The sequence below is a fragment of the Myotis brandtii genome, unplaced genomic scaffold (assembly GCF_000412655.1).
Source record: "Myotis brandtii unplaced genomic scaffold, ASM41265v1 scaffold1170, whole genome shotgun sequence".
NCBI lineage: Eukaryota > Metazoa > Chordata > Mammalia > Chiroptera > Vespertilionidae > Myotis > Myotis brandtii.
The window spans coordinates 374,746-399,310 of NW_005354050.1; the positions used below are offsets into that span (position 1 = coordinate 374,746).

The following is a 24,565-nucleotide window of genomic DNA, read 5'->3' on the forward strand; positions in this document are numbered from 1 at the left end:
GAGTGCCATAACTAACTAACTAACTAACTAACTAAATGTAGACCCAATGTTAATTATTTGTTTTAAATCTTACACCTCGCGTGGTGTCCCCCAAAGTTTGATGGGCTCTTTTTCTTTCAACAAGTTGGTTTTACAAAAAGGGAATGAGGATCTGAACAATAAAAAGCTAATGATTGCCCTAGCTGGTTTGGCTCAGTGGATAGAGCATCAGCTTCGGGCTGAAGGGTTCTGGGTTCGACTCCGGTCTAGGGCACATGCCTGGGTTGAGGGCTTGATCCCCAGGGTGGGGCATGCAGGAGGCGGCGATCGGTGATTCCCTCTCATCATTGATGTTTCTGACTCTGCCTCTCCTTTCCTCTCTGAAATCAATAAAAATGTATTTTCTTAAAAAGCTAACAATTATTGAGCATTTTGGATGGCCTGGTTTTCTACCAAGCTTTTTATAAGTATTGTCTCATATCCATTTTGTAGAAGAAAAAAATCTGAGACGCAAAGATGTAACTTGCCCAAACACGGCGACTACATAGTGGTGCGGCCAGGCTTCACAGACCCAAGTAATTTGACTCCAGAGTCCAAGCTCTTAAATTGGATAGGATTTTCCTTGCCTTATCATTGTTGTGTTTTGTTAGCACCAAATGTATATTTTATATCCTTACCAAATCAAGCACTGATATATCAAACTCTTAAGTGATATCCTCACCATTATTTCTCCCCTCAGCTTGTTTATTTGTTTGTTTTAGAAATATGTTTTTATTGATTTTAGAGAGGAAGGGAGAGAAAAACATTGATGAAAGAGAAACATCGATCTGCTGTCTCCTTCACACCCTCTACCAGGGATTGAGCCCACAAGTTAGGCACTAACCTTCCTTGCAGGGAATGACGGCCGGCCATCTGAGCCACATCGGCCAGGGCAGCAGCCTGTTTTGTAATTACTGTTTTATCTTCTTAGGCCAGATTATCAGACAGGAATGAAATTGTGTAGTTAAGGAAAGTGTAAGTATATTGTTTAAGATATTTGTGCATAAAATAGTTATTCTCATTAAATAGAATGATACATGAATTTTTCATGCCAGTGTTCCCATGAAAAGTTTTTATTATGAATAAAACATGCACTTTTTTTAAAGCAAATTCTTTTTTTAAAAATTGATTTTAGAGAGGAAGGGAGAGAGTGAGAGAGAGAGAAACATTGATGTGAAAGAAATATTGATCAGTTGCCTCTTGTACCTACCTACTTGGACCAGAGGTTGAATCTAACACCTTTTAGGGTGCAGGAGGACACTTCAAGCAATTGAGTCATACCGGCCAGGGCCACATGCACTTCTTTTATTTTTATAATGTATTTTTATTGATTTCAGAGAGAAAGGGAGAGGGAGAGAGAGAGAAAAAAACATCAGAGATGAGAGAGAATCATTGATTGGCTGCCTCCTGCATGCCCCCCCACTGGAGATTGAGCCCACAACCCGGGCATGTGCCTTTGACTGGAATCGAACCCAGGACCTTTCTGTTCACAGGCCGATGCTCTCTCTATTCATTGAGCCAAACCAGCTAGGGCCATGCACTTCTTTTAAAGGTGATTTTTGTTTTAGGCAATTAAGGAGGCCATTTTAACTTTCTTCTGAAAAATGATTTGTATACTTATGAGAGTAAGATAATTATGGCTTCATAAGACCAAATGAGATAAAAGGATTGACTGCTAGTACATTTTATTTCTACGTCCTGAGAAATTTTGTAGATACTTAGAAATGCTTTAGAGGTTTAAGTTTTTTCAATTCTGTTATTTTATTTTAATATATATATTTTTAATTGATTTCAGAGAGGAAGGGAGAGGGAGAGAAAGATAGAAACATCAATGATGAGAGAGAATCATGGATCGGCTGCCTCCTGCACATCCCCCACTGGGTACGGAGCCTGCAACCTGGGCATGTGCCCTGACCATGAATCAAACCCAGGATCCTTTCAGTTCCTAGGCCAATGTTCTCGCCACTGAGCCAAATCAGCCAGGGCTCAATTCTGTTTCTGAGGTAATACATTTTTCAAGTATGTGAGGACTGAGAAAACATCAATCCATTTATTAACTTGAAAGGTTAAATAGTTCATGGAATGTTACATTTTTAAAAAATATATTTTATTCATTTTTTACAGAGGGAGAGAGATAGAGAGTTAGAAACATTGATGAGAGAGAAACATCGACCAGCTGCCTCCTGCACAACCCCCACTGGGGATGTGCTCGACACCAAGGTACATGCCCTTGACTGGAATTGAACCTGGGACCCTTCAGTCCGCAGGCCGACACTCTATCCACTGAACCAAACCAGTCAGGGCGGAATGTTACATTTTTATGTTTCTCTATTCTTGGAATCACTCTTGCTACCTAAAAATTAAAATTAATAAAGAAAACCAAGTAGCATAATATGCTGTTTCAAATCTCTCAAAAATCTGTGTGTTTTTTTCTTACTCTACTTTCAGAAGTTGGGATATCTAAAGAGGAAGCCTTAGAAGCTCTGCAAATTATAAGAAGAGAGTGTCTCACAGATAAACCAAGACATGCTGAGTCAGGCAAGAAATGTACAGCATTGGATCTTCTTGAGCAGGAGCATACCCAGAACTTTATAATTACCTTCTGTTCAGCACTCGATAATATTCTTGGGGGTGGAGTACCCTTAACCAAAACAACAGAAATTTGTGGTGCACCAGGTGTTGGAAAAACACAGTTATGGTAAACTAAAATGTTCCCTTCTTAAGGGTGGGCTTAACATTTTATGTAAGTAATAGAGTATTGTGCTATGGGTCTATAATCAGACCGAAAAAGAAATGTATGTCTTCACAAATTTTTGTGTTTGCGTACATGCCTCAAACAAAAACCGACTTAATATTTGTGTTACTTTAGCATTCCATTTTGATAAATTGATATGATTCTTTGGATATAAAAAGTGTTTCTTTTACAACACTGTTATGTAGTCGTTAGGATAAGAAAGCAGTCTTCTACTTTATTACATAATTAATTCCAGAGAATATATTTGAAAATCAAACATTTGAAAGTAGAGCCTGGTTGCTGTGGCTCAGTGGTTGAGCATCGACTTAGGAACCAAGAAATTGCCAGTTGGCTTCCTGGTCAGGGCATATGCCCAGATTGTGGGCTCCATTCCCAGTGGGGGTGCATGCAGGAGGCACCTGATCAATGAAGTTCCTTTCTCATCAATGTTTCTATCTCTCTGTCCTCTCTCAAAAATCAATAAAAACTTACTTAAAAAAAAAATCTGAGACTTAAAAAAGTAGATTTATATATAGTAAGAAAGGGTTCCATTTCCAGAGGCCTAAAAAAACCACTAAAATTCCTTAATCATGATTTTATGGGCACACCCTTTTCCTAATCCAAGAATCAATTGATTCACATATACAGGGTGGGTCTCACAGTAGTTTTTATGGAAAATAATCCTATCTAATAATAGACAAAGATTGAAATTGACCGTACCTTCGCTACGCCTCCCATTGGCTAATCAGCGAGATATGCAAATTAACCGCCAACAAAGATGGCGGTTAATTTGCATACATAGGCTCGAAGCGGCGGAGCGAAGACTGAAGGCGGCTCCGGCCGCTGGAGCCACGAGAGGCTTGGAGGCGCCTCTGGCCGGAGCGAAGGCCTGGGTCCCAGGTGCTGGAGGAAAACCTGTGCCGGCAGCCAGGGGAAGGGAAGGCCTATTGCACGAATCTTTTCGTGCAATAGGCCTCTAGTATAATAAATAATACAAGGTAAAACTTTTAATAATAAAAATAGTAAGTTTACAATAGTTTGTATGGAAAATAATATAATCTATATAATAAAAGGCTAATATGCAAATTGTCCGAACGGCAGAATGACTTGTCGCTAGATGCGGCAGAATGACTGGTCGCTAGATGTGCACTGACCACTAGGGGGTAGACACTCAATGCCCCCTGGTGGTCAGTGTGCTCCCACAGGGGGAGTGCCACTCAGCCAGAAGCCAAGCTCAATGCTGGTGAGCGCAGTGGTGGGAGTCTCTCCCACCTCTGCTGCAGTGCTAAGTCGTCAGTCAGACATCCTCTAGGGCTCCCGACTGCAAGAAGGTGCAGGCCGGGCTGAGGGACCCCTCTCCCCCGCCCCGAGTACACGAATTTCATGCATCAGCCTCTAGTAAATAATAATACAAGAATAAACTTTCTTGTACTCACAATTGTAATTCTGCTTTAGCCCCATCCTGTATTTGGAGCCATGGCGAAGCAGCCATCTCTCTTGTCTGGGATGTATATTTGCATTTATAAAACATTTCGTGATCTGGAGTTTGAAAAACACTGTTAGAAGATCATTATAATGATTTGTTTGACTTCTTTCTCTTGATAGTATGCAGTTGGCAGTAGATGTGCAGATACCAGAATGTTTTGGAGGAGTGGAAGGTGAAGCAGTTTTTATTGATACAGAGGGAAGTTTTATGGTTGATAGAGTGATAGACCTTGCGACTGCCTGCATTCAGCACCTTCAGCTTATAGCAGGAACAAGTATGGAAGAGGGTAAGTTAGCAAGTGATTCTCTTTTTTCTGTATAGTAAAAGAAATTTGCATTTGTACTCATCTGAAGTGAAGCTTAATGACTTGATAATGTAGTGGTGTTAAATTCTCATAGCCTTCTTAAAAATTAGAAATGCCACAATCTGAATTGGCCTGTTCTTCCCCTTTTATGGCCCTCACTGCAGGAGCTCTAAGGCAAAATTTGTGTATGTATTTCAGTGTATGACTTCAAATCATACTTTGACCTGCCAGGTGTAAACTAATTTTGTTGGAACTTTACTATAAGTATTGTCTCAACGCACTCACTATATTCAGTGCATTTAGTGTTTTGACTTTCATACTGGTTTTTCCAAAAACAAAAACTATGTTTGGAAGTATTTGGAACATTAAGCTGATTGACCTATGGGGCTATGAGTAGTATGTAAATGACTTCATGACTATGTTAATTGTATTGCTAAAGTGTTTGGAAGTTTTTTGTACTTATTATGTGGAAAGGAAGTTTTTTTAAAAATGTAAAGGTAGCCAAAACTCGTTTGGCTCAGTGGATAGAGCGTTGGCCTGCGGACTGAAGGGTCCCGGGTTCGATTCCGGTCAAGGGCATGTACCTTGGTTGCGGGCACATCCCCAGTGGGAGATGTGCAGGAGGCAGCTGATCGATGTTTCTAACTCTCTATCTCTCTCCCTTCCTCTCTGTAAAAAATCAATAAAATATATTAAAAAAAAAAGTAAAGGTAATTCATATTCAAGTTCACATCCTTTCAGTTTCTTATAAAATTAAATGGTTTCTGGTTTGACTTTTTTAAAAATTGGCTTTGTTTTATCTTATTCTTTGGATGTACAGTCTTTAGTCTTTTCTCTAGATGTTTCAAAAAACAATGCTTTTCATATATGCTTGTATTTCCTTTAAATGTTTGTAATCAGCAGTATTTTCCTTTCATCCATTTCTTTCATTTGTGACATCTTTCTTTGTCTCCGCATTTTGGCTGCTTCCCTGTGTTTGTTTCTATGTATTGGGTAGCTGCTAGTCTGCTTGAATTGATAGAGTAGCCTTGTGTACTAGGTGTCTTATAGGGCCTGGTGGCTCAGCCTCCCCAGTCACCTGAGGTGGATACTCTTGGTGCACCCCTTTGTGGGCAGCGTGCACAATCTTGTTGTAGTTAAGCCTTGATTGCTGTTGGTATCACTGGGAGGAATTGACTTCCAGGCCAATTGGCTGTGAGGACCAACTGTGTCTGCAGTGGAAGAGCTTCTGTGCAGGAGACACCCTTATGGGACAGGACTTGCTTCAGTGGGGCGCTGGTGCTCACTGAGTCTGCCCCTTGAGTGTGTCACTTATGGATGTGAAGAGTTATAATCTGGTATGGTCTCACACTGACCACTGGGTACACTGGCTCTTGGATCTCCAAGGATGTGCAGAGTCAGCCACTGCCTGGGGTCACCCAGCAGGAGCTACAGAAAGATCTGCAGATTCCTCCTCTTTGTATTGGGTTTGGAAGTGCCCAGATGAGGCCCAGCTGTGTAGCAAGGCAGGCTGCTGCTGGGGATTGATTGTTGGGGCTCCCTGACCCAGCTGCTGCCTGTTTGACGGGTTTTAGGCTGAGAAAGAACAGGCCATTCATATGCAAAAGCTGCTGCACATAGTTTGGATGGGGTTGTAAATTGGGTGGGCCGGGTCTCAGGGAATCACCAGGGCAGAGCAAACAGCAATGGCTGCCAGGCAGCCCTGCACTGGAGATTCTCCCAGGCAGGAATAGTGATCACTGCGCACACCTCCGCACCTCCGTCTGAAAGAAAACCTCCCTCACATTCCTGTCCTGATGCCAGACAGTCCAGTTTCTCTCTGTATGTGTCTGGGTCCCCCTGAGTCTCTCCTGGAACTGGAGTTCAGAGCAAGCGGGAGTTTGTATCTCCCTCCTGATTAAAAAAGCAGTGCACCTGGATGCCAACACCTCCGTCTGAAAGAAAGCCTCCCTTCGTTCCTGTCCTGATGCCAGACAGTCCAGTTTCTCTCTGTATGTGTCTGGGTCCCCCTGAGTCTCTCCTGGAACTGGAGTTCAGAGCAAGCGGGAGTTTGTATCTCCCTCCTGATTAAAAAAGCAGTGCACCTGGATGCCAGCCCGTTCAGTGCCTCCACACCTCCTACCAGTCTCAATGCGCTCTCTTCTTTATCTCTTTAGTTGTAGAACTTCCACTCAGCCAGCTTTCCTGAGGTTTTGGATGATAATTGTTCTGTCTTTTAGTTGTAATTTTGATATGGTTGTGAGAGGCAGCAAGTACAGGTGTTTACCTATGCCACCATCTTGGTTCCTCTTCTGTACCACAGTTTTCTAATCCACTCATCTGCTGATGGGCACTTAGGTTGTTTCCATATCTTAGCTATTGTAAATTGTGCTGCTATGAACATAGGGATGCATATATCCTTTCTGATTGGTGTTTCTGGTTTCCAAACTGCTTATTTTTTAAATCCAATCTAAGTAGGGAATTTCATTTTATATCATTGGTTCTATTTAAATTACCAAGTTACACTATATCATTTAAGGGGGGAAAATACTTCTTTTGAACATTTTTCCTTTTAACTGTTAGTTTGTAATCCTATGGAAAAAAAAAACAAGAAAGAGAAATTCCAGTATGTTACTTCTATTGAGTGGAAGCCAATAACTAGAAATATGAAAAGACAGGCATTAAAAACTAGTTGTATATGTGTATAAACAGTTTCTAGATAGCCTAGTACAGTGATGGCGAACCTATGACACGCGTGTCAGAGGTGACACGCGAACTCATTTTTTTGGTTGATTTTTCTTTGTTAAATGGCATTTAAATATATGAATATATAAAATATCAAAAATATAAATCTTTGTTTTACTATGGCTGCAAATATCAAAAAATTTCTATATGTGACACGGCACCAGTGTTAAGTTAGGGTTTTTCAGAATGCTGACACACCGAGCTCAAAAGGTTCGCCATCACTGGCCTAGTATGTAAGGAAACAGTGGAAAGGATGAAAGAAGAGGACAGGAATTATGAAATGATAGTTTATAGTGAGTTTGCTAAAATTTTGTCATCTTTCAAATAAAGTCTAGAGTTTTGTTCAGAGTGAAGAATTTTGTTATTCAAAGGTATTGTTTTTCTTTAGTCACCAATATATCAAAACAGGTAACTAATTATTTTAAGATTGTTTTGTTGTTTATTTTAGCACACCCAAAGGCTTTGGAGAATTTCACTCTTGAAAACATTCTTTCCCATATTTATTATTTTCGTTGTCATGACTACACAGAACTACTGGCACAAGTTTATCTACTTTCAGAATTCCTTTCAGAACATTCAAAGGTATGGCTCAAGCTACTGAAATATAATTTACCAATGTAACTAATATTTCTTAGGAAGTGTCTGGTTAAGCCAATTCAGAAAATTTATTTATTCCTTGCCCTATAATTTATTTATGTTTACATTTATTTAGCATGTATATATTAATACTATACCTAAAGTAAGAAATTGAAATAATATAAAAAGAGGTTCCACCCTAGTAATGGTGGAATAGCTCCTATCAAACAAACTGTATAGAGTGGTATAAAATGAAAAATAACATTTCCCTTCTGCTATTGCTTCCTAGTACCTCTCCCCAAAGTTGACCACTATTAATAGTTTCTTGTGTGTCTTCTCAAAAAATTTTTATACATATTATAATATCTAGTTCCTCATTTTTAACATTTGTTCATGGGATTATACTGTATTATTGTTCTGCACCTTCCATTTTGGCTTAGTGTTTTGCGTATATTTCTGTATCATTACATACAGGTAGACCTTATTCTTTTTTCAGCTGCATATTTCATTTTAAGAAGGTACTTTTTTGCTGTTGGTGGGAAAGTAAAATGGTATAATTGTAGTAGAAAACAGTATGTGAGTTCCTCAAAAAATTGAAAATAGAACTACCATATAATACAGCAATTCCACTTCTGGGTATATAGCCAAAAGAATTGAAAGCAGGGTCTTGAAGAGACACTTATACATTCACACATTTATGTTCACAGCAGGATTATTTACAGTAGCTAGAACATGGAAGTAACACAAGTGTCCATTGATGGATGACTAGATAAGCAAAATGTGCTACATACATACATACATACATACATACATACATAGGAATATATTCAGCCTTAAAAAGGAAAGAAAATCTGACACATGCTACAATATGGATGAATCTTGAGGACTCTATGCTAAGTGTAATAAGCTATATATGCTCTTATGAGGTATTAGGAGTAGTCAAAGTCATAGAGACAGAAAGTAAAACGGTGGTTGCCAGGGCCCGGGGAGAAGAGAAGAATGGGAGTTATTGTTTAGTGGGTATAGAGTTTTAGTTTTAGAAGATGAAAAGAGTTCTAGAGATGCAAAACATTATAAATATATTTAATATCATTAAACTGTACACATAAAATGATTAAGATGGTAAATTTTTCTGTCATGTGTATTTTACTACAATTAAAATGGTTGGGGGGCGGGGTAGGTACCTTAATTTATTAAACCAATTCTTTGTTGGTGGACTTTTAGTGCTATTATTAGCAATGTTTTGGAGATAACCTTACACATATCTCTTGGGGTACATTTGTGAGTATGTTTATGGGATAAATGCTAAGTATTAGGATTGCAATATTAACGGTTATATGTATTTTTAAAAGACTTTTAAATTGATTTTTAGAGAGAGAGGGAGGGAGGAAAAGGGAGAGGGAGAAAGAAAGATAGATGTGAGAGGAAAACATTGATCTGCTGCCTCCTGCACGTTCCCTACTGGAGATCAAGCCCGCAACCCAGGCGAGCATGTTCCCCGACCAGGAACCGAACCAGCAACTTTTTGGTGCACCAGATGGTGCCCAACCAACTGAGCCACACTGGCCAGGGCCCCATTTGGTAATGTTTTACTTTCAGCTTTTATGAGTTTAATGACAAGCCCTGTTTTATCCTACTCATTCTGTAATTCATTGGCTTTCTACCTTCAGTATACTCTCCCTTTTGAGAAATCAAGGAAATTTACCAGACCATCTTTAAGAACTTCCATCCTAAACTTGGGAAAGCTGTCAGTGTGAATAGTTACCACTTAGCAGAAGGTCCACATCTCTCTAATTTAGCCACTTTCAGTAAAATCTGGACTGTGGAGAGGAAAAACAAATTTCCATTCTTTTTGTCCATTGGAGGTTAGGCTATACAGCTCCTCTGGCATGAGCAGAAAGGTCCTTGGATGCCTGGTATTTAGGGCTCCCTGCAAATATCCTGGTGTCAAAACCTATAATTATATGGAGTTTTCCTGTGGAATATTTTTTTGTTGATTTGAGCTAATCAAATTAACTAATACCTAGTTAATTCATTAGTTTTCCAATAGAAGAATATGTCCTCAATTTTTGTGTAGTTCACAATGTAATGGGTACAGACACAACATATTTTTAAGATCAATATGATTTTGACATTTTCCCCATTACTTTATTAAAAGTTTAGACAATCAGCAAGACAAATCAAGCTCTGATCTGTAGCTGATTTATTTGCTGATTTCTATGTAGAAAATCCTCCTATGGTGGCTGATTTCAAGCTTACTGAATGTAGAGTAGAGAAGAAACACTGTATTGTAGCACATCACTATGTAGTATTTCCACTATAAAGATAAAATAGGTGCAAATGATCTAAAGAGCATAGATAATAGTAAAATATAAAAAATTAGGAAGGAGTGATTTTTTAGTATTTATTATTCGTATTTTATTTTATCCAAATACTTATATGACTTATTTATTCATAAAATTTATATAGTTTTATTTTTAATGGCTTTATTTAATTACTGATTTGCAAAATTTCTGAAAATTTAGCTTGGCTTACTAGCCTATAGGATTTGGCTTTAGCTCACCACTGTACCTTCCTGATATAATTTACTATCATTCCCTCTCACTACATTTTTTCCTGACCCTTAAACATGCCAAACTTGTTTGTGCATTAGGTCCTTTGCCCTTCTGACTCCTTATACATAGATTGTCTTTCCCTCCAAAAGGTTCTTATCCAGGACTCAGTTCTGTTGCCTGACTTCTCATTGATGCTTTCCCTCACATTTAATTTAAGTTAGCCTCCCTCTACCTTAACAGCTACTCGTTCTTTGTCATTTTATTCAGTTTTAGTGTCTTCATAACTCCTATCATTATCAGAAATTGTTTTATTCAGTATGTGTTTGTATGTTAATTGTCTCTTACTCCACTAGTACATAAACTGCAAGAGAACTTGTTCTGCAGTGTCTGTAACAGTGACTAGCATATAGTAGATGTCAATAAATATTTGCTGGATGAATACTCTAAGTAAAAGATATGAAAATGGCTTGTACATTACTTCACAAAAACCTCTTCTTTAGCCTAATCCTTATTAGATAGAAAAAATATCTTACAGTTTAAAAAAAAATATATTGATTTTCCACAGAGAGGAAAGGAGAAGGATAGAGAGTTAGAAACATCGATGAGAGAGAAACATCGACCAGCTGCCCCTTGCACCCCCCCCACTGGGCTTATGCCCACAATCAAGGTACATGCCCTTGACTGGAACCTAACCCGGGACCATTGAGTCCGCAGGCTGACGCTCTATCCATTGAGCCAAACCTGTTAGGGCTCTTACAGTTTTTTCATTTGTTTACTCTAACTTCACTCTAGGTGCCATTATTTGGATTATATTAGAACTGAAACTGTCATGAAAATGTTTATCATCTGTAAGTAAACCTTGCTGATTATAATTTAAGACCGAATTGCATCATGCTGAATTCTGCATTATAATAGATTCTGTAGTGGTTAGTTGCCCTATAGTATGTTTAAAATTAAGGGGGAAAAGTATACCATTAAGTTTTTGAAGAAGGTGTGATAATTTAATATTTGAAAAGATGAAGGAATCCTGAAGGTAAAAACTAATGTATTTAACTGAGAAATTTGTTTAACTAAGACTTAAAAAGGGCTTTTTAATTTTTGTCAATAAAATACCCCTGTAAAAGATCTTGTGATAAGAAAATTGTAAGTGCTCCTTTTTCTTTTTGCTGAATTACTTTTTTAAGTGGATAAATTATCAAACCAGAGTACATTTTAACTTCTGGTAATTAATACAAAAGCATTGGATGAATTTCCCTAGCCAGGTGGCCCAGTTGGTTGGAGTGGCATCCTATACACATTAGAGGTTTCTGGTTCAATTCCCAGTCAGGGCACATACGTAGGTTTTGGGTTCAATCCTGGTCAGGGCGCCTGCAGGAGGCAACTGATTGATGTTTCTTCTCTCTATCGCTCTCTCTCTTTTTCTTTCTTCTCTCCCTTCCTCTCTCCAAAATCAATAAAAATATCCTTGGGTGAGGATTTAAAAAAAAAAAAGGAATTGGCCCAGCTGGTATGTCTCTGGTTGAACATCAACCTGAACCAGGACGTCACAGTTTGATTCCCAGTCAGGGCACATGGTTGGGTTGAGGGCTTGATCCTCAGTAGGGGGCATGCAGTAGGTGGCCGATTGATGATTCTCTCTTATCATTGATGTTTCTATCTCTCTCTCTCCCTTCCTCTCTGAAATCAATACAAACATTTTTTAAAAAAGCATTGGATGTCCTAACTGGTTTGGTCGGCCTGTGGATCTAAGGGTCCTGGGTTTGATTTTGGTCAAAGGCATGTACCTCTGTTGCAGGCTCCTCCCCGGCCCTGGCCCTGGCCCTGGCCCTAGTCCTAGTCAGGGCGCGTGCAGGGGCAACCAATCAATGTGTTTCTCTCACATTGATATTTCTCTTTGTCTTTCCCTCTCTCTTCCACTCTCTCTAAAATCAATGGAAAAATATCCTCGGATGAGGATTAAAAAAATAAATAAATAAAAAGCATTGGATTAATAGATATATCCAAAATAAAGCCTTTGTAAAGTTGGGAAAAAAACTGGATTTTAAGGGTTTTTATTTATTTATTTTTAAAAAATTGTTAAATCCTGTATATCTATTTTTTAAAAAATATATTTTGTTGATTTTTTACAGAGAGGAAGGGAGAGGGATAGAGAGTTAGAAACATCGATGAGAGAAACATCAATCAGCTGCCTCCTGCACACGCTCTACTGGGTATGTGCCTGCAACCAAGATACATGCCCTTGACTGGAATCGAATCTGGGACCCTTGAATCCGCAGGCGACGCTCAATCCACTGAGCCAAACCAGCTAGGGCATTAAGGTTTTTTTTTATATACAATGGGCTGTGATTTTTTAATATCAATTTTATTTTTAATACCAAACCTAATATCATTATTTCTTCTGTATTTAGGTTCGATTAGTGATAGTGGATGGTATTGCTTTTCCTTTTCGTCATGACTTTGATGACTTATCCCTTCGAACTCGATTACTAAATGGCCTAGCCCAGCAAATGATCAGCCTTGCAAATAATCACAGATTAGCTGTAAGTATAATTAGTTAAGAGAATTCTATAATAGTTAAGAAGATTGTATCAAATATTAATGCCTACAAGTAGCAGAATAGAATTTCTCAGGTCAATAAAAAAGGACATATTAATGTACACATAGTTTTAAATGTAGTTTTGTTTTGGCTTTGTTATTATAAAAAATTAATTCCAGTCATAAGTGTTGTTTATCGGTTTTCCTGGAAAAGAATTAAGCATAATTAAGGTGCCATATTTTAAAAATGGACTTTGGTAATTGCAGTGTTTTCTTTGTCTAAATATACTTGATGTGTTTTAGGTAAGCTCTTCCAACATTCCCATTTTTCTTTTAATTTGAGTCTTTGATTATTACATAATGTATAATCACAGACTCAGATGGATAGGAAAATGACATATTGTAAAGAGCCAAGATGTTTGGAGGTGGAGGTAACTCTTAGATTTGAAATGTGAGAAGAAAGGTAAAGGTAAGTTCAAAAGTGAAGAGATAAAAAGGAGTTAAAAACTTTTTTTTATTGTGTTTGCCAGCACTTCCCATTCTGCAACCCTATTCCACCACTGACACGAATATACACACTTATATGTGAGGGAGATGGGAGGTCAAACTGCTTAACTTGATTTTCTTATCTTTACCCAGAGTCCTTAGCACATGCCTGTAATACATCATAAGTAAATAAAGAATTCCTTGATAAAATAATTTCAAAACTTACATCTTTTCTTTTGAGCTATTAGATTTTTTTGTCATATACTGAAAAGCATAGTATCCCGTCTTTGAATTATTTTTTCCCATTAATTTGTACGTAATTTTATGCATTCTGTTAATATACATGAAGAACCCCCACTAGGGGGCACTCAAGACTATTGAGTTGCCATAGTTCCTTAGGTTTTTGTTTGTTTTTAACAAAAATATCCTATCTTTTCTGATTAAAAAAAGTAATGCAACCCTGGCTGATGTGGTTCAGTTGGTTGAGTGTTGTCCCATACACTGAGTGGTCGCAGCTGGTTCAATTTCCAGTCAGGGCACATTGTGGGTTTTGGGCTTGATCATGCAGGAGGCGGCCAATCAAAGTGACCCTCTCACATCGATGTTTCTGTTTCTCTCCCTCTCCCTTCCTTTCTCAGGTCAATAAAAAAGGACATAATAAAAAAAAATTATAAAAAACATTTAAAAAGTAATGCAAATAACACGAAAAACTATGCAGTATTTAAGTAATATAAGCATTTGCAAACTCACGTGAAACAAGATATCCATATATATGATTAAGTGAAAAAATTCAAGTTGTATAGTAATATAGTTAATGGATTCCACTTTTGAGAAAAGTAAAAATTATATATGAGCATTTATATCTATGAAGAAAAATACTGAAAGGACCAAAACATCAACAGTGGTTATTTCTAGAGCTAAGATTTTTGGGGGGCTAAGGGCATATTTTACTCTATTACTTTATAAATTCTTTTTTACTTAGCAGGTATAGAGGCATGTCTGAGCTTTGATAATAAATACATTTTACAATTTTAAGTTATATGCTTGCTGTAAAAAAATTATAAATCATCAAAATGTAAACAATTATATTATCTATTACTCAGAAATGATTATTGTTGAGTTTGCTGTACATATTTTTCCAAACTTATTCTATGCATACATAAACATGTTTTAAAGTAAGATCACATTATGCATGCTATTATGCAAAGCAATATTTTGTTCACTTAATATATTGCAAATATCTTTCCATATATATCCTATGTAATAAAAGCCTAATATGCTAAGTGTCCAGTCATCTATTGTCCGTTCAACCAACCAAAGTTTAATATGCTAATGATATGCTAAGACTACTCAACCGCTCGCTATGATGTGCACTGACCACCAGGGGGCAGACAGTCAACTGATCCACCAGTCACTATGATGTGCACAGACCACCAAGGAGAAGACACTCCGAACGGTAGGTTAGCTTGCTGTTGGGGTCTGGCTGATCAGGACTGAGCGAGATGGCCCTGGAGCCCCCATGCGGTCCCTCCTCGGCTGGCCAACCTCCTGCATTCCTCCCTGGCCCCAGTCATGCACCGGTGGGGTCCTTCAGCCTGGCCTGCGCCCTCTCGCAATCTGGGACCCCTCGGGGGATGTTGGAGAGCTGGTTTCAGCCCGATCTCGCAGGCCAGGCTGAGGGACCCCACTGGTGCACAAAGTCATGCATTGGGCTTCTAGTTACTATATAAGTTTACCTTACCTTAGCTACATAGTATTTTGTTGTATGATTGTAGAAGTTTTTTTAACCACTTCCCTATTGATTATCTTTAAAGTTGACTCCAGTTTTTCATAATTTAAAACACTGCAATCAACAACTTTACATATACTTCTTTGTCCATTCGTCCAGTTATTTCTGAAAGTATTAAGCCAAAGGAATATCTGTTTAAACCATTTTGTTATATATTATCAAACTAGAGGCCTGGTGCACGGATTTGTGCACTGGAGGGGTCCCTCGACCTGGCCTGCGGGGATCGGGCCAAAACTGGCTCTCCGACATCCCCTGAGGGGTCTCAGATTGTGAGAAGGTGGTTCTTGGTGACACACCCTGGAATCGGACTCCCTCCTGTCTGGTTCCAGCGCATCACCCAAGAACCGCAGCTGCCAAGTGAACGCAGCTCGACAGCTCCTGTGTTGAGCATCTGCCCCCTGGTGATCAGTGTGCATCATAGCTACTTGTTGGTCGGCCAGTTAACCAGTTGGCCGGTTGGCTGGTCGCTTAGGCTTTTATATATAGACTAGAGGCCTGTTGCACGAAAAGATTCGTGCAATAGGCTTTCCCTTCCCCTGGCTTCTGGCACCAGTTTTCCTCTGGCACCCGGGACCCAGACCTTTACTCTGGCCATCGCCTTCCATCTTCGCTCTGGACACAGTCTTCACTCTGGCTGGAGCCTTCAGTCTTTGCTCCTCGCTCCGGCGGGAGTCTTCAGTCTCCGGCCAGAGCTGCTCCTATAGCTCCTTTCGCCCCCCACCCTCCCCCTCATAGCTTGATCGCTGCTTCACCTGCAGACCTCACGGGCTCCTGGGTCCCGGGGGTGCCGCCTTGCCTGCGGCCCGGCTTTCCGATCTCGATCACCGGCTGGGGGGCGGGCAAAGGCGGCCCCGGTTCTCCGATCCAGGGCCGGGGGGCAGGGCTCTTGCCTGCAGCCTGGATTTCCGATCACCGTCAGTGGCAGGCGGCTTCCTCTGTCCTTCTCCTTTCGCCTCCCAGCATTGCGCCTACGTATACAAATTAACTGCCATCTTTGTTGGCGGTTAACCACCATCTTTGTTGGCAGTTAATTTGCATATCGCCCTGATTAGCCAATGGGAAGCGTAGCAAAGGTACAGTCAATTACCATGTTTGTCTAATATTAGATAAGATACTTCCTATCTCTTTGTGTCTAATTTATTATTTGCATATCACCCTGATTAGCCAATGGGAAGCGTAGCAAAGGTATGGTCAATTACCCTGTTTGTCTTTTATTAGATAGGATTATCCTCAGAAAATGTGTTCCAAAGTATGTTGTCTTCAGCAATGGATGAGAATTCTTGTTTTTCCACATCTTTACCAATTTTGAGTCTTTTAAGTCTTTGCCATGCTGATGTAGAAAGAGTCCTTTTATTTTTTAATTTTTTAAATATATTTTTATTGACTTCAGAGAGGAAGGGAGAGGGAGAGAGAGATAGAAACATCAATGATGAGAAAGAATCATTGATCGGCTGCTCTTACATGCCCCACACTGGGGATCAAGCCTGCAACCCAGGCATGTGCCCTGACCAGGAAATGAACCATGACCTCTCGGTTCATCTGTCAATGCTCAACCACTGAACCATGCTGGCCAGGCAAGAGAGTCCTTTTAGAAGTTCTGTATCAGTTTCAGCTTGCAGTAGTATCAATCTTATATCTAGAGGGAAGACCTGTATTGGAAGAATATTTAAAATAACCATTTCTGGAGAATTTTGGATAAAAATGTGCCAGATAATCTGATTTTTACTGTACTAAATCAGCCTCAAACACATTCATTTTCTCTACTATAAAGCTACTACTTTCATAACATGGGATTTTTTCTATAGGCCACTATTTACTCCAAAAGAATTAGCAATATTTTTAGTCTTTAGTGCCATCTGTGACTAACGTACATCTGTATCTATTATTAGTAGACTAGCATTGTCACAATTTGGGGTCATTTGATCTGATTACTGTGTTTTATTTTCCTGCAGTTCTTCTACTTTTACTGTACATTCTTTGACTTTAGGTCTCTTCTCATAATTCTTTGCCTTGGTTTCTTTTTTATTTCTGTAAAATCATAAATCATAATTCTGTATTTATTTCTTCCCTAAAAATGTAAGCATTGAGTTATTAAGAACTTTATATTCTTTTGAATAAATATATTCCAGAGAGGCCACAGTGCTAAAGAGCACAGACTCAATCTTTCTAAGCTTTTGATTTATTATGTGTTAAATTGGAATAATAATAATAATACCTCATTCATAGAGTAGTTGTGGAGATTAGATACGATAATGAAGGTAAAGCACTTAGCATGGTTTCTGGCATGTATTAGGTACTCAAAAATGTTTATTACTGCTGTTGGACTAGTTGTTCCTATTGGCTTATACAAAACTTAAATTTAAAAGCTTGGATTTTTCTGATTCTCGCATTTATGAAGTTTTTGTTCATGCTCTCTTTAGGCCATTATCTATTATCTATTATATCTTTACTAGAGGCCTGATGCATGAAATTTGTGCGGGGGTTAGGGGAGAGGTCTCTCAGCCCGGCCTGTGCCCTCTTGCAATCCGGGACCCCTTGCTTCTAACCACCCACTTGCTCACTCCTTACCACTTGGCTTGCCGCTCCTTAGCACTGCCACAGAGGCAGGAGAGGCTCCGGCCACCGCCACTGCACTCGACAGCCGTGAGCCCCACTTCTGGCTGAGCAGTGCTCCTGCTGTGGGAGTGCACTGACCACCAGGGGCAGCTCCTTCGTTGAGCATCTGCCCCCTGATGGTCAGTGTGCATCATAACGACTGGTTGTTCTGCCGTCAGATCGAATTCCATATTACGCTTTTATATATATATACTAGAAGCCCAGTGTACAAAAATTTGTGCACTGGTGGGGGGGTGGGGTTCCTCAGCCCAACCTGTGCCCTCTCACAGTCTGGGACCCCTCGGGAGATAACCACCTGCTGGCTTAGGCCTGCTCCCCTGGTGGCAGTTGGCACACCCAATCCCGCAGTGTCTGCCTCGTCTCCCCCGGTCGCAGATGGCAGACCCGGATCCCGCGCTGGGGCGGACGGTGGCTGGGGATTGCGCTGCCGCTCGCCCCGCTCACCCCACCCCACACACGGCAGGCCAGGATCTTGCATTGGGGCGGCCAGCAGCTTGGGATCAAGCTGCCGCCAGCCCCAGGCGGGGCGGCAGAGCACGATCTGCCTGCAGTATGCAAATTAGCCGCCATCTTTGTTGGTGGTTAATTTGCATATCATGCTGATTAGCCAATGGGAGGCATAGCGAAGGTACGGTCAATTACCATGTTTGTCTATTACAGTGGGGCCTTGACTTACTAGTGTCCCGACTAACGAGTTTTTTGAGATACCAGCTGTCTCTCGGCCGATTTTTTGCATTGAGTTGATAGAGTAATTTGAGTTAACGAGCTCCTTAACGAGCTCGGTCTCGGAACGAATTAAACTCATAAGTCAAGGCCCCACTGTATTAGATAGGATAAATTCTTCCATTTTCACAACAAAGAACTTCTTTGTTCTTGTTTGTTTAAAAAAAAGTTTTATGTTCGGTAGACATGTTTTCAGATAACTATTTATTTTTATGGGTAAGTTTTAAAAATACTATCAGAAAGGTTTTCATTACCTAAATAATATTTCTTTAAATTAGATTATTTTCAGAATAATAAAATCACAAGACTATTTACTTGGTAAGTTTTAGGGGAGACTCATCTAATTTTCTCACATTTTGTTTTTGTAGGTAATTTTAACTAATCAGATGACAACAAAGATTGATAAAAATCAGGCCATGCTGATACCTGCATTGGGTGAGTAATAATCCGATAAACATTTTCAGTTAAACACATTTTCTCTACTTCTTTAATTTGATGCTTATTGAGTACGGTATACTTCATGAAAGCAGAGACTGTATGTGTCTTATTCACTGAAAAATCTTAGCACAGAGCACTGTGCCCTTAGATCTTGACTCATCCTTTCAGTTAACAAACATTAATTTAGCATCTACTATATAGAAACTGTTGTGTCAGGTACTGAACATATAATATTTATATGGTGATTCTTGCCTTCAGAAAGCTCACAGTCTTAGGCAGGAGTAAGGGTGAATCCATTCAAATACAAATTACACTACAGTGATTAGATTTATTTTGTTTTTAACCTCAGTCATGGTCTTGTTAGAATATAATGCTTTAAGTTTATTAATCCTAAAATCTTAAAGAATAGTCTCTCAGAGTTTTTGCTTTTTTTCTGGTGGTTAGAAATATGTTGGTCTTAATATATGGAAGATTTACAAATATGTTAATTCAAACTATAAAGTTTTCTAAAAGTAAATAGAAGATATTGATCTGCAATATTTTATTAGGTATGTAAACATCCATGAATCTCAGGATGTTATCGACATACCAGTTTTATTTGAAATCAAGTATACTCTTATTATGTTAAATCAAGCAAAGTAAAACTGTATTTAGTCAGATGCATTCTGAGAGACTTATAACCTAGGCAATATACAGTTATTGTGTTCTTCTTCCCTCAGGGGAAAGTTGGGGACATGCTGCTACAATACGGCTGATCTTTCATTGGGATCAAAAGCAAAGGTCAGTGTAGAAACAAGTTAATTATTCTAAAAATTGGGTTAACTATACTAAACACCAGTTTCTTAGAGCTAGTCCAATGGATGAAATCTACAGTACCCCATGAACTAAAGCTTTTGTTACCTTGTCCTTAATCACCTAGAGCAAACAGAAACATGTTTTTATCTGCACGTTTAGCTACATAAGAAATGCTTTGGGATTTTTAATGATGGGCTGCACCTGAAATGAATAGTGGGCCAAAGAATGCTACCTTCTAAAGCTCTTAGAAATCAAGTACCATTAGCCATGCAGAAGGGGGTGGGTACTCTGTGTTCATGGAAGGGATTGAAAGAATACAATTGGGACAAAATGTTAGCTTTGGGACTAATTTATGTGGAAAATAGGATGGCTTTTCTTAGTTATTGCTTAATATATTTCTTGTATAAAATTGTGTTTACTTTTGTATTTTCCTACCTTGCTTTTGTTATTCAATTACTTACCTGACTTTCACTGGTATTGTTCTTTAAAATAAAACTATGACAGCGTGAAACCTTTGTATTTGTTTTTAAAGCTGCTGAGCAAGTGAACAAACCAGCTTTTATTTTCTTTAAAATAGGCAATTGAAAGCTGCAGAATCTTTTATTCTGCACTTCTAGAAATGTCAGATTTATGCTAGACTCTCTGCTTTGAGATTAATTGTCATAACCTAGAGAACTTGGTTTTGAAATGCTCTAATGAAAGGGGAAAATTGAGACAGCTTGTGGGCAAAGATAGAAAAAAGGATTACTTAAATACATATTGGGTCTGGTCAGTGGTATTGTCTATTTCTTTATTTACATTTCTTTATTCTTATAAAAAATGTTTTTATTGATTTTATTTTTTTAAATATTATTTTTATTGATTTCAGAGAGGAAGGGAGAGGGAGAGAGATAGAAACATCAATGATGAGAGAGAATCATTGATTGGCTGCCTCCTGCACACCCCCCACTAGGGATTGAGCCCGAAACCTGGGCATGTGTCCTTGACTGGAATCGAACCCAGGACCCTTCAGTCCACAGGCTGACGCTCTATTCACTGAGCCAAACCGGCTAGGGCGTTTTTATTGATTTTAGAGAGAGAGAGAAGAATGATGGAGGGAGAGAAAGAGAGAGAGAGAGAGGCACCAAAGTGAGAGAGGAACATTGATCTGTTGTCTCCCGTATTCACCCTGACTGGTGCACAGGATGATGCTCCAACCAATTGAGCCACACCAGCCAGGGCTGCATTTCTTTGTTCTTGCCTCACCAAGTTAGGTTTTACTGACTCTGAGCTCATAGTAGAACCAATCACCCTTACATACATCTTTTACAACTAATTCATGCAGTTTGTATCTCTTTTAAAGATGGCACTTTCAGATCTCAGGTGACTCTTCTCCTCCCCCCCAATTATACAAAGTGCTGTACAATTGACTCCCATCCTCCAACTGAATTCACAACAGGAATTTTTTCTCAGTAACAAACACTATTGTAAAGATTTGGCAATTTCTCCAGATGAGTCTTTAGAACATACTGCTTATACTTTCCCAGATTGGGGTGTTTTGCAAAGTGCATCCACTAATATTGTTAGGAATTTCCCTTGAGCTAGTGTACAATAATAGCCTTCCACTTTTGTTATATTAAATACTCACTAGTAGAACACATCTAAAAAAATGAGAAAAATTGCCCTAGCCAGTTTGGCTCAGTGGATATAGCATCAGCCCACGGACTGAAGGGTTCCGGGTTTGATTCCAGTCAAGGGTGTGAACCTCGGTTGCAGGCTTGATCCTCAGCCATGCTCGGGGTACATGCAGGAGGCAACCAACCAATTGGTATATCTGTCTCACATCGATGTTTCTCTCTCTCTCCTTCCCTTCCACTCTCTGTAAAAATCAATGGAAAAATATCCTCAGGTGAGGATTAACAAAAAAGAAAGAAAGAGAGCGCGGGGGGAGGGGGAGAGAAGAAAAATAATAGGAGTAGTGCAAGATGTTTCATGTTTTTATACATTCATCAGAAGGAGACGTTTGCCGTTATCTAACTCTGTAAGTTAGCATTGGTTAGGTACCCATGAGATAAAAAAAATCATGCTTACTTTAAAAAAAATGTTTTTATTGATTTTCAGAGAAGAAGGAAGAGGGAGAGAGAGAGAAACATCAATTGGTTTCCTCCCATGCACCCTGACCAGGGATTGAACCTACGACCTGGACATGTACCCTGACCAGAACCAAATCCCTTTTGGTGCATGGGATGATGCTCAACCAACTGAGGCACACCGGCCAGGGCAATCATACTTAATTTTTAAGAGTTAACCATTTTATGATTTCAGCTTCTTACTAATCCTTTCCAAGAAATTAGAGAATAATGTAGAGCACTGACATTAGATAGATAGTTTTAGGGGAAATCTTTTCTATACAAATTTCCCAAATCCCATTTTATCATTTTAGTGAGTGCTTTCTTATGCTAGGTATTTAACTGGCACTTTATGTACAACATTTTATATATTCCTTCAATAACTCTGAAGAACCTATATTTTTAACAGTGAGAAGACCAAGGCCCAGAAGATTAACTAGTAAATTCATTGAATATTTATTAACTCTCCTTTATTATGCTAAGCACTGTGTGTATAAAATTTCATTTTATTTTCCAGATAACTGTGAAATAGATAGTAGTATCCACATTTTTTAGCAGACGATCATAGAGTCCATTCTTCTCCTATAATTGCTGTTTCTAAAATGTAATTCTAGTATTGTGTTAATTGCCAGCAAATCTGAAGCTCTTATCCACCTTTTCAGGTAAAATTCTTTTTCTTCAAACTGTTTTTTCCAGACGCTGTGGATATATAATAAGTAACGTTCATACTTTATTATAACTAGAAGAAGTTGACCTTATTTAATAGAATTAAAATTGTCTTGTTCTATTTTTAAAAAAATATTTTTATTGATTTCAGAGAGGAAGGGAGAGGGAGAGAGAGAGATAGAAACATCAATGATGCAAGAGAGTCATTGATTGGCTGCCTCCTGCACACCCCCTACTGGGGATCGAGCCCAAAACTTGGGCAGGTGCCTCTGACCTGAATTGAACCTGGGACCCTTCAGTCTGCAGGCCAACACTATCCACTAAACCAAACCAGCTAGGGCAATAGTTTTGTTCTTCATGGTTTGAAACCAGCTATCTTTAAGTCATTAAGTTGTATGATATCTTGTATGTGCTTTAAATTTTAGTTTACCTTGAGAGGATGGAATTCACACTGGAGGAAAACAGTTACGAAAATGACCACTTCGAGTTTGAGCAGAAAACTAAAAAACCTTGACTAGCCAAATATATATTGAGAATTGAATTTAAGTATCCCATCTTATGACTCAGTCCCCACCCTTCACCAGGAACACCTGATTTTTATCTTTTGACTAATAATGGAATTATATTCTAATAGAAATACTGAAACATTTTAATAATGGAATATCATTCTAAAAGGATTACTTTGGTCTCTATCCTGCATATTGTGCATGTTTTCCTTCAATTTATATATTCATGATAATATGAGACTGAGATTGTTCAAAATTATACCACTCTTTGCCAAGAAGATCTGGTTGTAGAGTGGAGTAATATAGCAACACCCCCACATAGTGTTTCATACGTGCTTTAGAGCACAAATTGTGCTTCTGTCTTGTTTCTTCCTGACCCAGACTATGTAGTTCAGCCATATGTTAAGCTTCATCTCAGCTGGGGCCATGAGCCAAGTGATTCTTTGGTTTAGTTTGCTGTTTAAAAGATCTGTTGAGATGCAGACATAAAATATAAAATTTTATATTTTACTTAGAAATTGGAGGAAGGTTTTTAACCTGAATACTAAGGCCCATTTGACTTTAGGATTCTTTTTTTATTACTTATTTTTATTTATTGATTAAAATATATTTTTATTGATTTCAGAGAGGAAGGGAGAGGGAGAAAGATAGAAACATCAATGATGAGAATCATTGATTGGCTGCCTCCTGCATGCCCCCTGCTAGGGAATGAACCTGAAACTGAGGCATGTGCTCTGACCGAGAATTGAATTGTGACCTCCTAGTTCATAGGCCAACGCTCAACCTCTGAGCCACACCAGCCAGGCAACTTTAGGATTTTTAATAAACACATACATGCTTCTTAAAAGCTTATTTACTTATTAGTGTGACTGCTGTGGCTCAGTGGTTGAGCATCGACCCATGAACCAAGAATTTACCAGTTCCATTCTTGGTCAGGGCACATGCCCAGGTTTCGGGCTTGATCTCCAGTGGGGGGCATGCAGGAGGCAGCCGCTCAATGATGTTTCTCTCTCATTTATGTTTCTACTTCTCTATACTTCTCCCTTCCTCTCTAAAAACATATGTATTTTAAAAAGCTTATTTCCTTTTTTTTTATATTTTTACTATTCTTTTTTTTTTTTTTATTGCTTAAAGTATTACAAAGGGTATTATATGTCTCCTTTTTTCCCCCGCCCTTGACAATCCCCTGGCCCCCCCTACCCCCCAGTGTCTTATGTCCATTGGTTATGCTTATATGCATGCATATCAGTCCTTTGGTTGATCTCTTACTTCCTTCTTAATGATTTTCTCAGAAAAATCAGATGAACCTAGGTACTTTTTTGGATATGGTATTAGATACTAATTTTTCAGAAGGTTAGCTAATTTTTGTTATATTGAGTCAAAAAGAATTTAAAAAAAAAACATATTTTATTGATTTTTTACAGAGAGGAAGGGAGAAGGATAGAGTTAGAAACATCGATGAGAAACATCGATCAGCTGCCTCCTGCACACTCCCTACTAGGGATG

At 38.9% G+C, this 24,565-nt stretch overlaps 1 protein-coding gene across 7 annotated transcripts in view; it reads left to right on the top strand.

The window, feature by feature from the left end:
- The window catches only part of RAD51C (RAD51 paralog C), a 51,699-nt gene that overhangs the window by 1,204 nt on the left and 25,930 nt on the right, over window positions 1-24,565 (top strand). For 4 of the 7 annotated variants that reach the window (XM_014529901.1, XM_005858372.2, XM_014529899.1 and 1 more), the window contains exons 2-7: window positions 2,467-2,716; window positions 4,358-4,524; window positions 7,715-7,848; window positions 12,806-12,937; window positions 18,915-18,981; window positions 19,704-19,764. In XM_014529901.1, coding sequence (XP_014385387.1) covers window positions 2,467-2,716; window positions 4,358-4,524; window positions 7,715-7,848; window positions 12,806-12,937; window positions 18,915-18,981; window positions 19,704-19,764 — 811 coding nt within the window. The remainder of the gene's footprint in view (window positions 1-2,466; window positions 2,717-4,357; window positions 4,525-7,714; window positions 7,849-12,805; window positions 12,938-18,914; window positions 18,982-19,703; window positions 19,765-24,565) is intronic. The other 3 variants (XM_014529909.1, XM_014529923.1, XM_005858373.2) reach the window with 3 other exon arrangements.